Here is a 17,996-nt window from a genome sequence, read left to right as displayed (position 1 = left end):
AACTGATCAAAAAAATCTAGGGCATCACCTGGCTGCTGTAGGCAGAGACCTTTTAGTAAGCAGGGCTGGATACCTGGCTGTCAGTTCTCTCCTTTGACTTGACGTGTATCAGCCGTGTTCAAACTTTCCATCTTTCAGCCTCGGACTGCAGCGGGCGCCCTGCGCTCTTCAGTTTTAACGAGGAAGTTTTTAACAGTTCTGTAGCGTTTTGTGAGTGTTAAAAGGCCTCACACAACCTGTGCGACTTAGGCGAGTTGAGCCTGAGGCTTAGAGGGCAGCGCCCTCGGTTCTCACTTGAAGGAAGCACTGAGAAGCCGCCACTAAAGCTGCCTGTTTAACATCTGACCTGGAAGAGCTGCCCCGCGGCTTCCGAGGCGGCCGCGCAGGCCTCGCTCCTCCCCGCGCCGTGCCCGGGCCGCAGCGCGGCTGCGCTCGGCCTTGTTGGCGACGTGGAGCGCGGCGGGGCGCAGGCGCGGGGCCGTGCCCGCCTGCCCTGCCCGCGGAGCCCTGCCCGAGCCCGCCGGCCCCGCCGGGGAGCGGGCTGTGAGGAAGGGTGGCTCCCCGGCCGCCTCTCCGCTTCTGACCCGGTGCCGCCGGCTCGGCGCGGGGCCGGGCAGCGCGGAGGATGAGCTGGTTCAACGCCTCGCAGCTCTCCAGCTTCGCCAAGCAGGCGCTGTCGCAGGCCCAGAAGTCCATCGACCGGGTGCTGGACATCCAGGCCGAAGAGAGCCCTTGGCCCGACGCCGTCATCCCCGACTACGGCGACGGTAAGCGCGGGGCTCTGCGGGCGGCCCCCGGCCCCGTGCAGGGTGGGCTGAGCCGCCTCGCTCGCCGCCGGGGCCCGCAGCGGGGCTGGCGGGGGCGGCCCCTCAGCCTCCTGCCCCGGCCTGGCCCCTCGGGCTGCCCCCGCGGCCGGGCAGGGGGGTGGGCTGAGGGGGTTTAACCAGCCCTCCCCGTCCAGAGCCCCTTCTGCAGCGCCCGCGGTTCTTGTGGTGCCCCCCTCCCGGGCGAGGGAGGGGAAACACTCGGCACCTGGTCCTTGTCACCAGGGTCGTGCGTTTGTCGCTTGGGCAGCGCTGCGCTTCGCACCTGTTTCACAGGGCGGTTTTGGTTCGTGTTCTGAGGGACTCGCAGGTGATAAAAGCCGCCCAGTTAATAAAAAAGGGGAGAATAATGCTCTTTCTGAGGCGTGCGTTCTCCCTTTGTGACAGGAAGAGCAGAGTAGGGGATGAAAGATCTGTGTGAACCTAGGGGAGCTGCCACTCTTTGTGGGGTGTCGTCCAGAATTCTCCCCACATCTCTTGAATGTGTCGGTGGAAAAGCTGTCACGGTTCAGTTATGAGGAAGTGTTTCCTTTGTGTGCTAATGTAGAACCTGTAAGAACGTCCAAAATTGCTGTTTAGAAGATAGAGAGCAAAAACGAGCCCTCTTGTTATAAACTTTTTCTCCCATCAATAATACCTTAAAATTGAGAAGGGCTGGGAAGCTGCAGTCATCTGGAATTGGTGTCCTTACTACAAATATATCTGGAAGAACTGCACATGTTTGTAGGAGCTGTTTCTTTCCAGGTAGACCCACAGCAGAGTTAGATTTCTGAAAGCTGAAAGCTGGAACAACTGAAAGTGAAGTCTGGGTTGGTTGCTCAGCAAAGAGTGGGGTCATTTTTGCATGTCTTGCTCCCTTTGTGGGAGCAAGGGCTAGACAGTCACCTAGTCCTTGTCTTAAGTGACAGTAATTGTTTATAGAAATCTGTTGTCCCTAGTTTCTTAAGACTTTGAACTTGTCAAAAACGTGTTTTTTTAATGTAATTGGTATCTTAGTTTTTGTAGTAGTTCTGTAAATTCATAAGGAAAGCAGCAGAGACCAGGCTATGTCTGTTTTTCAGGGGAAACTATTCATTTTTTTTAAAAGTAAAGGATCTTCTGAATGTTAAAATTTTCTCACAGGGCTTTTTCTGAAGCTATTGAATCCTGGTTAAGGTAGTAATAAACCAGATGTTTGTAGTATTTTTGGCAGGGAGAGCAGTAATTATCTGAATTTGAGATCTTGAGGCCAATAGCTGTCAGTAGTTTCGGCAAGTGGTAGTTGCCTTTAAGTATTATACCTCAGTGGGTTTTAGTAGATTCTGCTCTATGACGTGAGCTTGTTTTTAATTAGCCTGAAATAGTTATCTAGATTATTTTTGTAGGTACAAAATCAAATTGGATTTTTTAATTTTTTTTTTAGTTTCTCTTTCACTTAGGATGCTGCTGAAATTCTTACTATCCTTGCTGTTGGCAAGTTCTGCAAAAAAATCAGTGAGAAATTCAATAATAGGAACTGTTGATCTTGTTTTAGGGCAGCTTCAGAACTAATCAATTCAGTATTACTCATCATTTTACCTGGGCTGCTGACAAATGTGTTCTCGGCCTTTTTGTTTTAGGAACAAACTCTCTCATAAGTGGAGGGTGGGATACATCTTCCTGGGGCTTAAGTTCAAATACAGAACCACAGAACCAGCCCGTGTCACCAACAGCAATCACTAAGCCGGTGAGGAGGACGGTAGTAGATGAATCTGAAAACTTCTTCAGTGCCTTTCTCTCCCCGACGGATGTTCAGAGTATCCAGAAAAATTCAGTGGTGTCCAAACCTCCAGCCAAATCACAGCGACCCAAAGAGGAGGTGAAAAGCACTTTAAAGGAGTCCCAACAGCCCAGTCAGCTGGAAGTACCAGTGACAACAGAGGCAGAAGTGAAGGATCCCTCTGTAGCTGGCCTAGTGGACTTGAAAAACCTTGATATTCCCAAGGAGAAATTAGAAGAGAATTCTGTGCTTGAATCTGATGCCAAGCATGAAGAAAGCACAAATGAAGTTACTGACAAAAAGGTGTCTGCTCTAAATTTGGAAGTACCTGAAGATGCTCTTAATGAAAAATGCAGCCCAGGAGGGGATGGGGCGGGGGGTGCACCAGGCAGCACCTCACAGCCTCTCCACGCAGGTACAAAGGAGGTGGGTTTGGAAACTAAGGAGCGAAAGACTGAGGACAGGCAAAGCAATACACCCTCACCTCCAATTAGCACTTTCTCCTCGGGGACATCCACAACGAGTGACATTGAAGTTCTGGACCATGAAAGTGTCATAAGTGAGAGCTCAGTAAGTTCAAGACAAGAAGCTGCAGATTCAAAATCCAGTCTTCATCTAATGCAGACATCATTTCAGCTTTTGTCTACATCGGCCTGCGCAGATTATAATCGTTTGGATGACTTTCAAAAAATGACTGAGAGCTGTGGCTCCTCAGATGCTTTTGAAAGAATCGATTCATTTAGTGTCCAGTCTTTGGATAGTAGAAGTGTGAGCGAAATAAATTCAGATGATGAGTTATCAGGCAGGGCTCCTGCTTCAGCATCTGTCGCTGTCAGTGCTTCTGCACCAAAGGCAGAAGTGGCTGATGATCTGAAAAATAAATCTGAAAACTTGAGTGATGCTCCTGTTTTACCTGCCGAGGAGGCAGAGATGGAGGAGAGTGGGAGAAGTGCAACCCCTGTTAATTCTGAGCAGCCAGATGTTCTGGTTGCTACCGTGCAAACTGTTGGAGAGCAGATTGTGAAAGAGGAGACTGAGCCCCAGCAGGATGGTGTTGAAAACTTGGTAGAAGAGGACACTGAAAAGCAAGAGCTTAACAAGGTAGCTGTAAAACATGTTTTGCAAATGTACCCTATAATAACAAATGAAACTTCTATCAACTCCTTATGTAGCTATTAGCTTCACTTTCTTTGCATGATTTAATTGATGTTAAACTATGCTACCTAGAAGAAAACTCGATATTCTGCACTGGAATAATATTGATGAAATTAATGGTCAAATGATTTTGGGTTTCACCTAATCCACCTAGTTATCATTATTGAGAGTTGTCAGTAGTGCTAGCAAACAGGAAGCCTTGATAGTTCAAATACATTATTAGTTCAGTTATTTGGTGTATTGGGGTGTTTTTTTTTTCCTATGAAAGAGATTCCATGAAGTATTTTGATTTGAATTATGAAACTACAACCCTTTAGTATATCAGCAATAATAGAAATAATATTTTGCAAGAATTTTTTTTCCACAGACTTACAAACTTGGTTACATTCTAGGAGCATTATGCATGTTCTTTGAGAATAGCAGTAGTTAGTGTAAATTAAGTCCTTTTTTACTAGATGCATTAATGTTTGTTTTTAGCAGAAATAATCTTTAATTTTATAAAGGCTTTTTAATGGAGAAGATAAACATAGTTATGGATAGTGGATAGGTTAAAATAATTTTTTATGGCTGGTTTAGGCAGATGGAAAGACTAGAAAAGTGGTGAAGTAGGGTACTTGTGTATGTAAACTGGAATTTCGAAGCAATGTAATTTGTCCAGTTTTGCCGGTGTATTCTTTTTTCTCTATTTCCTTTGTGACCTTCCTGTCCCCCTGTTCTTGTTTTTGATTCCTGAGTTCCTTTAACATTTGTTTTGGTCTGTTTCTTTGCTTTTTTTTGTTGTTGTTGTTGTTGATAGGCTGTGTGCCTAATCTGTGACATAGGCCTTGCCCTGTAGGCATGTTTGTAAGATTGATGCTGTTTTTCTTGTAGTAATAAGGGAAAGCGATTGCTTCTGGGAGTTCATAAAACCCCAACGTAATCTGTGTTTTAAGGAAAGCATTTTTTGTGTAAATTGCACAGAACGTCAGTGTGAATTCCTCAGAGAGCTCAAAAACTATGGACTGTTATCTTTAAGTTTTCTGAACTTCAGAGGTTATACATAATGAGAAATAGTTATCACAGACCACAGCAAAATTTGTCTTTCATTGGCCATGTTGAGCTACATTTATAGACTGTTTCACTTGTGTTTATTTGCATGTCTGTTGGTGTTATTTCTCTGTTTAGCTTTCCAAAATCTGGTGTTAAGAAATTATTTTGAAGATGTGAGCTATGAGCTCTTGATCCTGCTTGAAAGTTTTCTGCCCTCACCTGATGCTGTTTTGCTGCTTTGTGCTAATGTTTCACAGAAGAGACCATCTCATGTAAATTCTGTGATTCTGTGAAGAGTGATATAAGGAGCAGTAGGAGTCTTAATGGCTATAGTTTTATAGGCTATCAGATCTGTTTAAAACCTTACATTATAATTAAATATAACTGCTGATGATTTTGTCGAGGGACTTAGGCACATGTACTTATTGGGTAGGATTTTTTTTTGTTAAAAATGCTAGAAAAGTGTTGTGTTTAGATACTGCTTAGTTCTAAATTAATGTGGCATGGTAATCTTCTCTAATTTTTAGGAAATTATGATAAATTCTTCAAAACATTGACAAGTTCAGTTTTAAATAGTGTTGGGTGGGAATGGTGGGGGGAGAGGGGAATCCTGCCCCTCTTGTGTTTTAATTGTCCCATTCACCTGATCTTTACCTGTAAAATCATTGTCCAGATGATTGATTCATTAACTGAGAAACTGGAGAAGAGGGAAATACAGTTATTAAGCACTAGTAAAGAAAAGGCACGCCTGGAAGAAGCTTATGATAACCTCAAAGAGTAAGTATGAAAATATATGCACTAGTGGGTGTAGCTGTAACTTTACTGTGATGCAGTCAGTAGACAATATTGTAAACCAAGTAGCTTTTTAACTAGAATAAAGGTCGCAAGGGATGTGCACTCTCTGGGAAAGGTGGAAATAATGATTGCATGTGCAAAAAGACATGTTATTAAAGACATGTTATTTCTTGAGCCAAAATCTCTTTTGGGAAGAGGCTGGTGAAAGATTTTTCAGGAAGTAAGCAGGAGGAATGACAAACAAATGCGTAGAGTCTCACCTGGTTAAAAGACTGGATTCAGCTATTAAGGGAGGCTGACTTTTCTGATACAAGTGGATGAACTTGGTTTACCAGTTCACTGATCAAATATGAAGTTAAAAAATGTACAGAGAGCATGTGAAGGTATTGTTTAATGACTACATTGATCTTAACTTAAAAATACATCTAATGATTTGCCCTGTATGTGATACAGACTATGGTTAATGAGAAAGAACTTGATTAAGGGGCAAAACATTTAAGGTATATCAAGCATTTCATTGTTTTAATGGATAAATTACTGAATTAATGGGTATCTTTGATAAGGACCTCTAATACGAATGTGGTTTTTTTGCTTGCTGGTTAGTGTGCAAAATACAATTTTAAAAAACCCAATATATTTTAAAAGCCTTTCAGACAACCTGTTACAAACTGCTTGGAATGTCACATAACTGTGCAACTGTTCTGAAATGCTGATTTTTAAATGTAGTGAAATGTTTAGAATGAAAGAAGAGAGCAGTAGCCTTTCCTCTCTTAAAGAGGAGTTTGCTCAGAGGATTGCGGATGCTGAGAAGAAGCTCCAGCTGGCCTGCAAGGAAAGGGATGCAGCTAGAAAGGTAATTTGATTTTTTGGTGAAATTAATGTTTTATTTTAGAAGGCAAGTACATTTCTTGATGTAAAATCATACCAATTAAGCTCAGGAAAAGCATGAGATGGACAATGCTATCTGATAATGTTAGTATCTAGCATAAGCTGATTCTGGCCTCCCTGGCTGCTTGTTATTTCCTTGTGTTGACATGTGTATTCTGGCAGCTGTGTTGTCAGCTAAGTAAGGGAACTCATTTGAGTTACAGTTAGTCTGATTTGGGGGAAGAGAAGGGTTTAATGTTTGCTCTTGCTTACTTTGTATGCATATATGGGTTTGCATTGGTGTGAGGGAGAAGAATGGGATGTGAGGAAGTGGCAAAGAATGGGAGTGGCTTCTGCAGAGGATTAACTAGTAGAAAAATTAAGAATTGGTGATGGATTGGTTTGGGATGAGCAAAGAAGTCTGCAGCAACAAAGCTTATGGAGTTGAAATGTTCTTGACCTGGCATCACAACATTACATTTCTCAAGCTTCTTGCTAGTCTTCAAAAAGTAAACTCAAATCTGTAACTGGGCAACAAAAAACGACTTGTCCCAGTTGTTCTGTCACTGCATGTGTCACTGTGTTGGCACAGTAGTAAGCTGAAACAGAAAAATTCTCTGGTACCTGTGTGTAACAGTTTGTTTTTACTGTATTGCAAATGTTGAAAGTGTAGAAGGTGAAATGGAAGGAGGAGTTGGAACAAATTGTACAGAGAATTTAGGGAGTCTCAATCCTTGGGGGTTTTAAAAACTTGATGGAGTAAGGCTCTGAGCAATCTGATTTCATCAGATAATCTCCAGAGTTCCTTTCCAACCTCAGTTGTTTTCAGATAACAGCCTTTTGAGAGGAAGTGGAGAGAAAAAGGTGATTAGTGTAGCTTACTGTGCATTTATCCATAAATATATTTTAATAAGCGGTCTTAAGTATTTTATTTTAATATTTAGGAAGTAAAGACTGTTAAAGAAGAATTGGCTACTAGACTTAATAGTAATGAAACTGCTGAATTACTGAAAGAAAAAGAAGAGCAAATCAAAGGATTAATGGAGGAAGGTGAGAATTAAAACAAAATTTTAATACTAAAAACTTGTAGAATAGTTTGAAATGTACTGCCTTCACATATGAGCCTTCTTTGTGTGGGGAAAAGCATTATTTGGAGCATGTTAGAAGATTCTGAACTTTTTAATAAAAAAATTAGTGAAAAGTAAAGAGCAACAGGAGGGATCAGTCAGATCCATAGAGCTGGAGAGGTACTTTTGCAACATGCATGAGAAGGTGCTGTAGGATAAAACCAGTGTGTGGTACAATGCTCCATGTTCTGTTCCGCAGAAATCTAACTAGGGCATTGTTCAAGGCATTTCTACAATGTCTCCCTTACTACTTTTTAATATTGAAAGCAAAATACAATTGCTAAACAAACAGGCAATTTTGTTTTGTTTCCTGATACAATGGTCTCATTTATTTTACTTTCAAAGCCTTTCACTGCCTGTCCTGTCTCACTGTAGCTTAGTAGAGCAAGGTCATCTCAGGATAAGGTAGATTTAAAACTTAAGAACTTGCATTTAAAAGTATAAGTATTTTGATACCTATTTAATTATTATTTTCACCAGACTGAATAGCAGGGGGAGGTGTGAATAGAGACAGTTCATAGAATATGCACTAGCTTTATCTTCATTTTCTTCACAGGAGAAAAGCTTTCCAAACAGCAGCTGCATAATTCCAACATTATTAAGAAATTAAGAGCCAAGGAGAAAGAGAGAGAAAATGTTAATACGAAACAGAACAAAAAAATTAAAGAATTGGAAGAGGAGTTGCAGCATTTAAAACAGGTAATACATTTTGGGTTGTTTTTTTTAAAAAAAGCTTTTAATGTTAGCTGCAGAATAGCATTTTGGGGAGGCTCAAGGTAGATTGATAGGTTGTTGAGTTTTTTTCTTTTCTGGGAGACTCCTCTATTTCAAATTATTGGAGCACTGAGGTGTGATTTCTGGGCATATTCTCAGAGCAGTTTATAACTGCAGTGGGTATCTCTCCAACTGCTTGTTTGCACTGGAGTTGGTGGTTACCAGGTGGGCTGACCTAATTGAGTTCACTAAATTTCAATTCCAAAACCTGTACCAGACAAATTGTGGCCTTTTTTTGGTCAGTTAGTGATTGAATCAGGACTCTAGAGGCAGCAGAAGCCGGTACGAGGAAGTCTGTGAAGCTGGTGAAGAGCCCCCTCCTCTGGGGGAGAGGGAGAAGCAAAACCTTTCACTGTTGGTGAAGTGTTAGATCAGGTTCAGCATTTTGTGTAACTTCACCCTGAATTGGTTGCCACAGTTGTCGTGCTCAGGTGGCATTGTTCACCCCATGTACTGGTGGTGTCTCATACTTCTTTTTTGCTCTCTGATAGGTGCTTGATGGCAAGGAAGACCTGGAGAAGCAGCATCGAGACAGCATTAAGCAACTGAACAGTGTTGTAGAGAGACAAGAAAAGGATCTTACTAAACTTCAGGCAGAAGTGGAAGACCTTGAAGAACGCAACAGAAGTGTCCAGGCAGCACTTGACAGTGCATACAAGTAAGCAAATATTTGTGTTCCTGTCTTCAACTATACATTCAGTTTCTCTGTCTATTGCTTGTGAAGTGTTAGTATGTAACAAAGGTGTTTGCAGAGTCACTGTTGGCACTGTGTAAACTGTAAATGCAGGGTAGGTTTATTTGGTTTTTTTCCTCCCCAGGGAACTTGCAGATCTTCATAAAGCTAATGCTACAAAGGACAGTGAGGCACAAGAAGCAGCCCTCAGTCGGGAGATGAAGGCAAAAGAAGAGCTTGGGTTAGCTCTGGAGAAGGCCCAGGACGAGGCACGGCAGCAGCAAGAGGCTTTGGCAATTCAGGTGGGGCTGAAATGCAGAGAATAAAACCTTATCACTGAGCAAATGAACGTACTGGGATGGTGTGTGCATCTGATGTAATGGACCAGGTGCAGTGTGAGGTGGAACTCAGTTTTGTGTACTTAGCAAATACCCACTGAGTGACTTTTCTGTGAACTTGTTCAGTCTTCAGTGGCAGTCATGCTTTAAAATACTCATTTTATTTTAAAATAATTTAAATTTTGCCTAAGCAAATTAGTTTGACAGGCTCTATTTCAAGTCTGTAGTGCTCTTACCAGGATGCGAAGTTCAAGAAATTTAGTTGGACAAAATTTGTAGTGAAAGATAAATGAGTGTAACTATTGGTGTCCATGCAAAGCCTTTAATTTCTAAAGAGACATACTCTGTCTAACAGTGTACAAAAGTGGTACAGGACTGCAGCAGTGAGTAAATAGGTGGTCTCTAACTTGGCAAGAGGTTAGTGCCCATGTCTTTGTTTCTTCAGGTGGCAGACCTGAGGCTGGCACTGCAGCGTGCGGAGCAGCAGGCAGCAAGAAAGGAAGACTATTTACGCCAGGAAATCAGCGAACTACAGCAGGTGCTACAGCAAATAGATGGTGTCAGCTCGTATCCTGAAAACTGCAAATGAAAAGCTAGCATGACATGAATAGCCTGAAAGAAAGGCCTTGGTTTCCTGGCTACCTGCAGTATTTGTACTGTGTAGAACAATGAAAATATTAAAGGAAATGTTTTTTTTTTTTAATTACGTATCGAACACATGATTTTTATCATGCCTTTAAAATGTAATGCTATCCTTTTAGTATAAGAGAAAGTACAGCCATTAAGTTTGTAATAGTCCTCTGAAACTGCTAGCAAACATTTTAAGTTCCTCTTCAGCTGCTTAAGAATATTTTTCTTCTTAAGGTCCAGAAGATAAAAAGCTTGTTGCCAGGATCTTTCCAGCAATGTCCAGAGGGGTCTCAAAATGTAAATTTCTGGGCTGTTGCTCTATCAATATCTAAAAATGTTAGGCTTCTGTCTTGAAATTTCACACTTCACTGGGAGTTTGAACATAAGAATTTGAGAAAGTAAAGGAACTGCTGCATATTAGGCAGAATTCTGTATCAATATTTTAATCCATCTTCTGATTTGAAAGCTAAATTATGTTTAATTTCTAATTTCAGAGACTGCAGGAAGCAGAGAGCCGGAACCAAGAGTTAAGTCAGAGTGTAACATCTGCCACACGGCCCCTTCTCCGGCAGATAGAGAATCTGCAAGCCACGCTGGGAGCACAGACCTCTGCTTGGGAAAAATTGGAAAAGAACCTTTCTGACAGGCTTGGTAAGAATTTGTAGCTTTTACTGAACAATGAGGCTCTTGATGAAGTTGTAAGATGTCTGAAGGTAAATTAACAGGACCTGACACTTCTCCAGAGCCTTAACGGTGGGTCAGGACACATGAGCACAAAAAGCTTTTCTGTAAGGAAATGTATGTGGGGTATTCTGGGACAGATAATTCACTGATACTCTTTAAAATACAGGTTGTAAGACAAAGATGTTAAGTTGTATATGTCTTTACAGCATCTAAAGTAAGGATGGACACACAGACACTGGAAGTGCACCAGCATTTTCAGTTGTCAAGCCTGGTGATTAGATTCTGTATTGAAAAGATTAAAATCATTTACTTATCTAACTACAGAGAAAATGAGACATAGATTTGTTCATACAGTATTAAGCTATTACTTTAAATGAAAAATGCATAAAATGTCCAAAGGTGGGCCCAGAGAAGTGAGTTCTTTTCTGGAGGCAATCTTAGCTGTATACTGCATTCTGAAAGAGTATGAAGTCTCCTTGTTCTGCTTTGCTTTCTTCCTCTCACTGTATACTGGAAAATATTTAATGTCATTTACAAGATAAAAGTTTGGTTGTTTGTGGTTTTTTTTTTAAGAAAAAATAGTTTCATCTAAAAAAATCTCATTCCATTTTGATGCTGAAATAGTTATAGATGTTTCATCAAAGAAGTTACATTCCATGTTTTTCTTTACTTAATGTTAGGTGAGTCTCAAACTCTTCTAGCAGCAGCTGCTGAGAGAGAACGGGCTGCTACAGAAGAACTTCTTTCTAATAAAATTCAGATGTCTTCTACTGAGTCTCAGAATAGTCTTTTAAGGCAAGAAAATACACGCCTTCAGGCTCAACTAGAAGTGGAAAGAAACAGATTGAAAAAAATGGAAAATGAAAACAGTAGGTGAGTTGCATTTTTTGTTAACAGCATCTGTTTAAAACTGAAGGGAAATGGAGCAGCCTTTCTTATGTAACCTTCCGCAGCAGATCTCTGCAGGTTGGGGGACCTGGTTCTTTTGAGGGTTGATGTAACTGTGCAAAATGATGACAGCTACTGATAAAGTTGTCCAGCTTGCTCAGGGTGGTTTTTTTCATGCTAAAGACTATCTGAAGTATGCTACTTTCATCATGTTTTAAAGCCTTGAAGATTTATTTGTTTTAAAAGCACATGAATCTAAAGTAAACACAGAATGCTTATTTACTGGCTTCCTCTGCCTCTCTCTTTCCTCAATGTAGGTATGAGGTTGAACTAGAAGGACTCAAAGATGAGTATGCAAAAACCTTGGAAGATGCAAAGAAAGAAAAGGTATTGCCTACTTCAGCTTTAAGCTGTGTTACTGTTCAGCTCTGAACTAGCAGGACATTAACAACCTGTATTTATTTTTGTAGACATTGCTGGCTACTCAGCTAGAAATGGAAAAGATGAAGGTTGAACAGGAAAGAAAGAAGGCAATTTTTGTGCAAGAAGCAGCAAAGGAGAAGGTACCAAAATCTAACATTTATTTTCAGTATTATTGGTACTATCACTATTTTAGTAGATGCCCAGAACCTAAACTGCCGCAAGCAGCACAGAGGGCAGCACAGTATATACAGCATTTGTCAGCCCAGGCACTGGGGACTTGGCTCTTTCTTACTGTGACTGCCTTTTATTTCCAATGAAATCAGTGCTTGTGCGATACTCACTGAAATGAGCCTTGACTAACAGTCTGTTTAACCTGAGAAGAGAAGAGAGACAATATGGGTAATGATGGGTTTAATCTGCTCCTTTTCTGAATGCTTTTGGATTGTTTTTCTTCTGAAGCTGCTTGTTTCCTCTGCTTAGACGACTAGCTTTGCTTCTGCTGAATTCCTGTTTTGCCTTTCACATGACTGTGTAATGTACCACATGCTTTCCAGCTTAAGTCACAGGCTGGACCTCAATAGTCAGTAATTTTGTCACTGCTAATTATTAGTCAATAACTGGTTCCTTACCATCTCCAGGTCTAAAATCAAAGTGCTTTATCTTTCAGGGGCTAGCATACTTTCAGATGCAGCCCATAAAAAGAGTTCAGTCTGTTTGGAAGGTATGTCAGTAAGGTATGAGCGAGTGAGAAATCTCAGAATTGAATTCATATTTCATTTAAAAAAGAAAAAAAGTATTAACATGCATTCTAAGACATAATTCTGGGTTTAGAATGTTCTCCCTGTGGTATATCTGGGCATACAAAACTGCATCTGAATCTCCTGTAGCAACTTGAAAGATAAATTCCTGTGGTGTAATTTGCAACTTCTGTCTTTGTTTCCATAAATTTCTGAAGACTTGAACCTAGGCTAGAAGTGTTAGCAGCACAGTAATTCTTTTATTGTTGAACTTGAATATTTTTTAGAGATGGGGGAAGGGGAGGTTGTAGTGAGGTGGGTGTTGGCCTCTTCTCTCAAGTAAATAATGGCAGGACTAGAGGAAATGGCCTGAAGCTGCAGCAGAGGGGGTTTGGATGGGATTTTGGGAAGAATTCCTATACTGAAAGAGTGGTCAGGCCCTGGGGCAGCCTGCCCAGGGAGGTGGTGGAGTTACCAGCCCTGGAGGTATTCAAGAAACGTTTAGATGTGGCACTTTAGGGCATGCTCTAGTGGCCAAGGGGTTTTTTGATGGGTGCTTTTTGGTGGGGTGTGTTTTTGTTGTGGTTTTTTTTTTATAAGTTTTGTGTTGATGGTTGGACTTGGTGATCTCAGAGGTCCTTTCCAACCATGAAGATTCTGTGATTCTGTGAAAGGTTATCTGCCACAGTATGTCCTGTATTTGTTGGTGGAAAAGGGCAGGGTGTTATTTACATAATGTGACTTTCACAATTTTGTAAACTTTTTGTATCCAACTGTGATGTTGTGTGTGGGTTTTTTGTTTGTTTGGGTTTTTTTAAGGATCGGAAGCCATTTCCAGTTGACACTGTTTCAAGTACTCCAACCATGTCACGTTCCAGTTCCATAAGTGGAGTTGATATGGCAGGTCTTCAGACATCTTTCCTTTCACAGGTATTTTATATCAGTTAAATTGGCTTCTTTTTTGGCAGATTGCATTTTTGCCACTCCAAGAAGTTTTATTAATGTAGGAAATTACTCTTCTAGAGCATATTAGCCTTAGACAAGGTAATTCCTATGCAGAAACTTCTAAAACTTGCTTATGAGGTGCCTGACTGTTAAGCATCTGTGCAAGACAGTGTGAAACAATTTTACTGCACAGTAAGATGTATTGATGCTGAGTTTACATAATCTAATTTAATCTAGAAGAACTCAGTAACACTAGCAGGACTTAAATAAATGGATGTGTTTTTACTAGCAAGCCTGGTTTAGAGCACAGCGTTGCTCCCTAGGCAGTATCATTGTTCTGGTCTGTGTGGACTCTGCTGGTTCTCCTACTTTGGATACTGTAATTGATGTCCAAGTTAAATGACAGCTGTGGAGGTGACATGAGAACTTGCCAGTAAGGAGATATTTTGAGTTCTACCTAATCACCTCGAGCTTTTGTTTTACAAACAAGGTTTAAGCATCAGAATTCTTGCCTAGTAACAGTATGATTTTAAATCTTGAATTAAGTAATACTTGGCCAGAGGAAGAATTGTAAAGGATGCACATTTTTGTCAAATTTTAAGCTTCTCTAACTTTTTGTTTGTAGGATGATCCGCACGATCACTCATTTGGGCCAATAGCTACTAGTGGGAGCAATCTTTATGATGCCATAAGGATGGGAGCAGGTTCAAGTATAATTGAAAACCTCCAATCACAGCTAAAGCTAAGAGAAGGAGAGATTTCACATCTACAGGTACTGCAGTTAATCTTACTTGACCAAACATCATGTCTAAGTGTAAATGCTAATGCAGTCAGCACTAGAGTCAGATTTTATATTCAAGGTAAAATATAGGCCAGCAGTTTCATCTCCAGAAAGCCTGGTCCTTGTCCTCACAGCAAAGTGCCTTCAGTCTTCATGGTAATTCTGTTAACTGGAGTGGCTGCTGGAGGTAGGTGTAGGGAAGAGCAAGAGAAGGATTTGTTTCTTTTTTGTTTTGGCTAAGACCTACCCAGAGCACTGAAAAAGGAAAAAACCAAATCACTGATCAGATGTGAGAAGAAAGTGAAAGTGCTGTCAGGGTGTGCTGTTCATCTCTGGGCTTAAGAAAAAGCCTCCACTTCCTCTATCAAAGCATTCTGATAATTTTTTTTTAATAAATACAGCAAAGTTTTTCCTCCTCCTAATTGTTAAAAGTGTTTGCCTTAGCTGGAAATTGGAAACCTTGAGAAAACTCGATCAATAATGGCAGAGGAGCTGGTTAAATTAACAAATCAAAATGATGAACTTGAAGAGAAAGTGAAGGAAATCCCCAAGTTCCGGGCGCAGTTAAAGGTAAGGGTATTGCTGTTGTAAAAACTTGCTGCAGTTTGCAGTTTTTTAATGCTTGTAGCAGTTGAACTTCAAAGTGCTTCAGTACATCCTCTGAAGCCAGCACTGATTCTTGGTAGTCAAGGATCTTTGTCTTTGGAATATTTTCCTTTTATGTCTCTATTTCCTTTTAAATCTAGCCATACAAAGAGTCAAAGCATAAAGTAGTTTTGAAGAGTTCACTTTGTGTAAAGTAGTTACATTTGGATACAAAATGCTGCACTTATTTTCCCTAGTAATGTGAACCACTATCCTAGAATGCTTTTTTTAGAGTTGAAAAACAGTCAGATAGCAAACCACATGTCCTTGCAGGATTTGGATCAAAGATACAACACAATTCTTCAGATGTATGGAGAGAAAGCAGAAGAAGCTGAAGAACTCCGACTGGATCTGGAAGATGTGAAAAACATGTACAAGACTCAGATAGATGAACTTCTAAAACAAAGACAAAATTAACTCCTGCTGGAACTCTGAACACTATATGATAACAGATTGTAAAGATACTGGTTTATGTAAATGCTGAATTTAAATGTCTTGTAAAAAGATAACTGTATAATAGAAGATGTGACTATATAATAGAGTTCATATGTTGACAAAAAAAAAAATCAATGCTTTAAGTGTCTTGTACTGTCTGCAGTTAAATTATTTGTGCAATATTTAATTTTCTTTTTTCAGTCATCCCTTTATTTAAGCTTTTGATAAAGGATGGACCATTTTACTTGTAAACTGTAGCAGAAATGATGATTGTTACCTCATGATACAGCGCTGGAAAGCATTTTTCCTAAAGTAGCCCTTGATCCATGACCTCTGTATACCTATGGAAATGACATTAGAAGTCTTTCTTAAAGTGTTCTTAATACGAGTCTCTTAAAAATCTCAGCAGTTAAATTTTAATAACAAATAGCAGTGGCTTGCTGTCTGAGGCATAGTTGTTAGGTATTTTTTATGACAGGAAAATCCCATATTTATACTCACAACTTCTGAACATGTTAGGATGGTAATTCTCAGTTCTTAGACAAACCAGATCAGTCTGACTGTTTTGTACTAAGCCCTCGAAAGCAGTGAGGCTCAGATGCAGCCTTAAAAATTGCAGCTTCATCTTTGTATTGCTTGTGTCATCTCATGAGCTGTCTAGAGACAGCAGCTCTGCTTGTGATTCTGAAACTGTTTAACACCAGAAATCTGAACTAATCAGTATTTGTTCTAGAGTTAGATGCTGATTTTTAACAGTTCAGAAGAATGCAGAATTTTATTTTTTTTTTTTTTACTAATTGCTACTGCTCTCCTGGTTCCTTTTCTATAAGTAACAAGGTTTAGACTCTTTGCCAAATGGTGCTGTGGCTTAATACAGTTTTCAAACAAGTCTGCAGTGGCTGCAGAGTATTTCCCATGCCATTCCTTGAGCAAGGTATTGGTCAAATAGCATCTATGTGGCTTGACATTTAGCCACATTCTCAGTAGTGTCAGAGGAAAGATTTGAATGGGACCCTTGGGAATGCTGAGAATCGAGGGAAGAAGCTTGTGTTTTCCTCTCTGCATTCCAGCCAGCAAATATTTTGCTGCATCTCAGAACTGTAGCTGTGACAGGCTGTGAAATAGTTGAAATTCTTTGCTTATCATACCACTGCCTCTGTTGTGAGGGGTTTCTCCACAGCTCTGTGCACTGTACTTTGGGTTAGAGAGCTCTGCTCCTGCTTGTGTATTGACTGGCCTGAGAGAGACAGGGTGTGAGTGATGAGAATTTGCTTCTGCAGAAAAGCCTCTCAGTAATACAACTTTCCTCTGGGTGTTAAGGATTTATTCCTTAGTGGGAGAACATTTGGTCACTGCAGGTACACAGGTGAGGGGATGTTGGTGGAACAGCCTTATTCAGTTTGAGATTCAGGAAGTTCCTCTGAGGGTTTCAATAAAGCCATAGAGCACAAACACTAATCTTTAACTCCACTACTGTCTTAGAAAAATTAACTACTTTAATAAAATAAAAGACATTTCAATATTTTTTTCATGGGGAGTTGGAAAGGAACTGCCCTCACTGTCTTTGTTTCCATTTGTCTTCTAAAAAGATCACTTTGCCTTTGTCTTGAAGCATGGTTGGTTGCTCTAAGTTTTAAAAATAGCCCCCCAAAAAACCAAAGCACTGAGAACTTGCTGATTTGCTGTGTCAGCTTGAGCTGACAGTGGCCAGAGGTGTCAAAAGCTTCAAGAAAGGGTTCTTCAGATACATTAACCACAAGCAGAAACAGGAATAACATTGGCCCACTATTGAACAGGAGAGGTGAACTGGTCACCAACAGTGCTGAAAAGGCAGAGGTCCTCAACACCTTCTTCACCTCTGTCTGTACCAGTGCTGTTGGGTCCCAGCCCATAGGAGCAAAAGTCCAGGTTGATGCAGACACCCACCTGTCAGTGAAGGAGGAGCTGGTGTGTCAACTGTTACAGGAGCTGGACCTGCACACAGTGGTGGGCCTGGATGTCATCCACTCTAGAGTGTTGACAGAGCTGCTGATGTCATTGCAAAGCTGCTCTCCATAATGTTTGAGGAGTTGTGGAGATCAGGAGAAGTCATATGGAAAAGACAAGGGGAAATGGGCACAAGTTGCTCCTGGGGAGACTGGACCCTTGGGAATCTTACATGCTTGTTTTGCAGAAACACTTGTCTGCTTGGGCACCTGAAATTCATTGCTATTATTTAATCATAGAATGATTTTGGTTGGAAAAGACCTTTGAGATCATCAAGTCCAAACATTTGAGACAGCCTAGAAAAGGAACATGCAGAATGAAAGCATTTAGGTTAGAACACTGTCATTGACTTCTGTTTAAATGTATTATTTTATAATATTCCTTCCAAAAGCAACTTCATTGATACCTCATTTTCACTGCGTATGCAAAAAAATGCTGTTTCAAGGCTTCTTCAAAGCCAGTGTTCAGAGGGGCCGCGTTCCCAGGCTGTGGATGGGAAGGGCTCAGCTGACGGGGGAGGGT

General features: G+C 40.7%; 1 protein-coding gene across 1 annotated transcript; it reads left to right on the top strand.

The window, feature by feature from the left end:
- The first annotated feature begins 448 nt into the window (after positions 1 to 448).
- Positions 449 to 17,012, top strand: TMF1 (TATA element modulatory factor 1). The gene is made up of 17 exons (XM_051627560.1): positions 449 to 767; positions 2,423 to 3,663; positions 5,420 to 5,523; positions 6,268 to 6,394; positions 7,353 to 7,458; positions 8,092 to 8,234; positions 8,801 to 8,967; positions 9,128 to 9,284; positions 9,766 to 9,858; positions 10,445 to 10,601; positions 11,315 to 11,507; positions 11,840 to 11,909; positions 11,993 to 12,085; positions 13,502 to 13,612; positions 14,253 to 14,399; positions 14,853 to 14,978; positions 15,327 to 17,012. Exons 1-17 carry the CDS (start codon positions 626 to 628, stop codon positions 15,468 to 15,470), a joined length of 3,321 nt encoding a protein of 1,106 aa, XP_051483520.1. The 5' UTR covers positions 449 to 625; the 3' UTR covers positions 15,471 to 17,012.
- The last annotated feature ends 984 nt before the right edge of the window (positions 17,013 to 17,996 follow it).

Source organism: Apus apus, chromosome 9, assembly GCF_020740795.1.
Source record: "Apus apus isolate bApuApu2 chromosome 9, bApuApu2.pri.cur, whole genome shotgun sequence".
In the NCBI taxonomy this organism is placed as follows: domain Eukaryota; kingdom Metazoa; phylum Chordata; class Aves; order Apodiformes; family Apodidae; genus Apus; species Apus apus.
Note: the sequence above shows the minus strand (reverse complement) of the source record. Positions and strands in the feature narration are given on the sequence as shown.

Bases quoted from the DNA above. Each gene is read 5' to 3' on its own strand.
- TMF1 (XM_051627560.1), top strand. From the start codon at position 626: ATGAGCTGGTTCAACGCCTCGCAGCTCTCCAGCTTCGCCAAGCAGGCG. The intron at 9,285-9,765 runs GTGGGGCTGAAA...TTGTTTCTTCAG, and splicing joins AAGAGGCTTTGGCAATTCAG to GTGGCAGACCTGAGGCTGGC. The intron at 14,979-15,326 runs GTAAGGGTATTG...ATGTCCTTGCAG, and splicing joins AGTTCCGGGCGCAGTTAAAG to GATTTGGATCAAAGATACAA.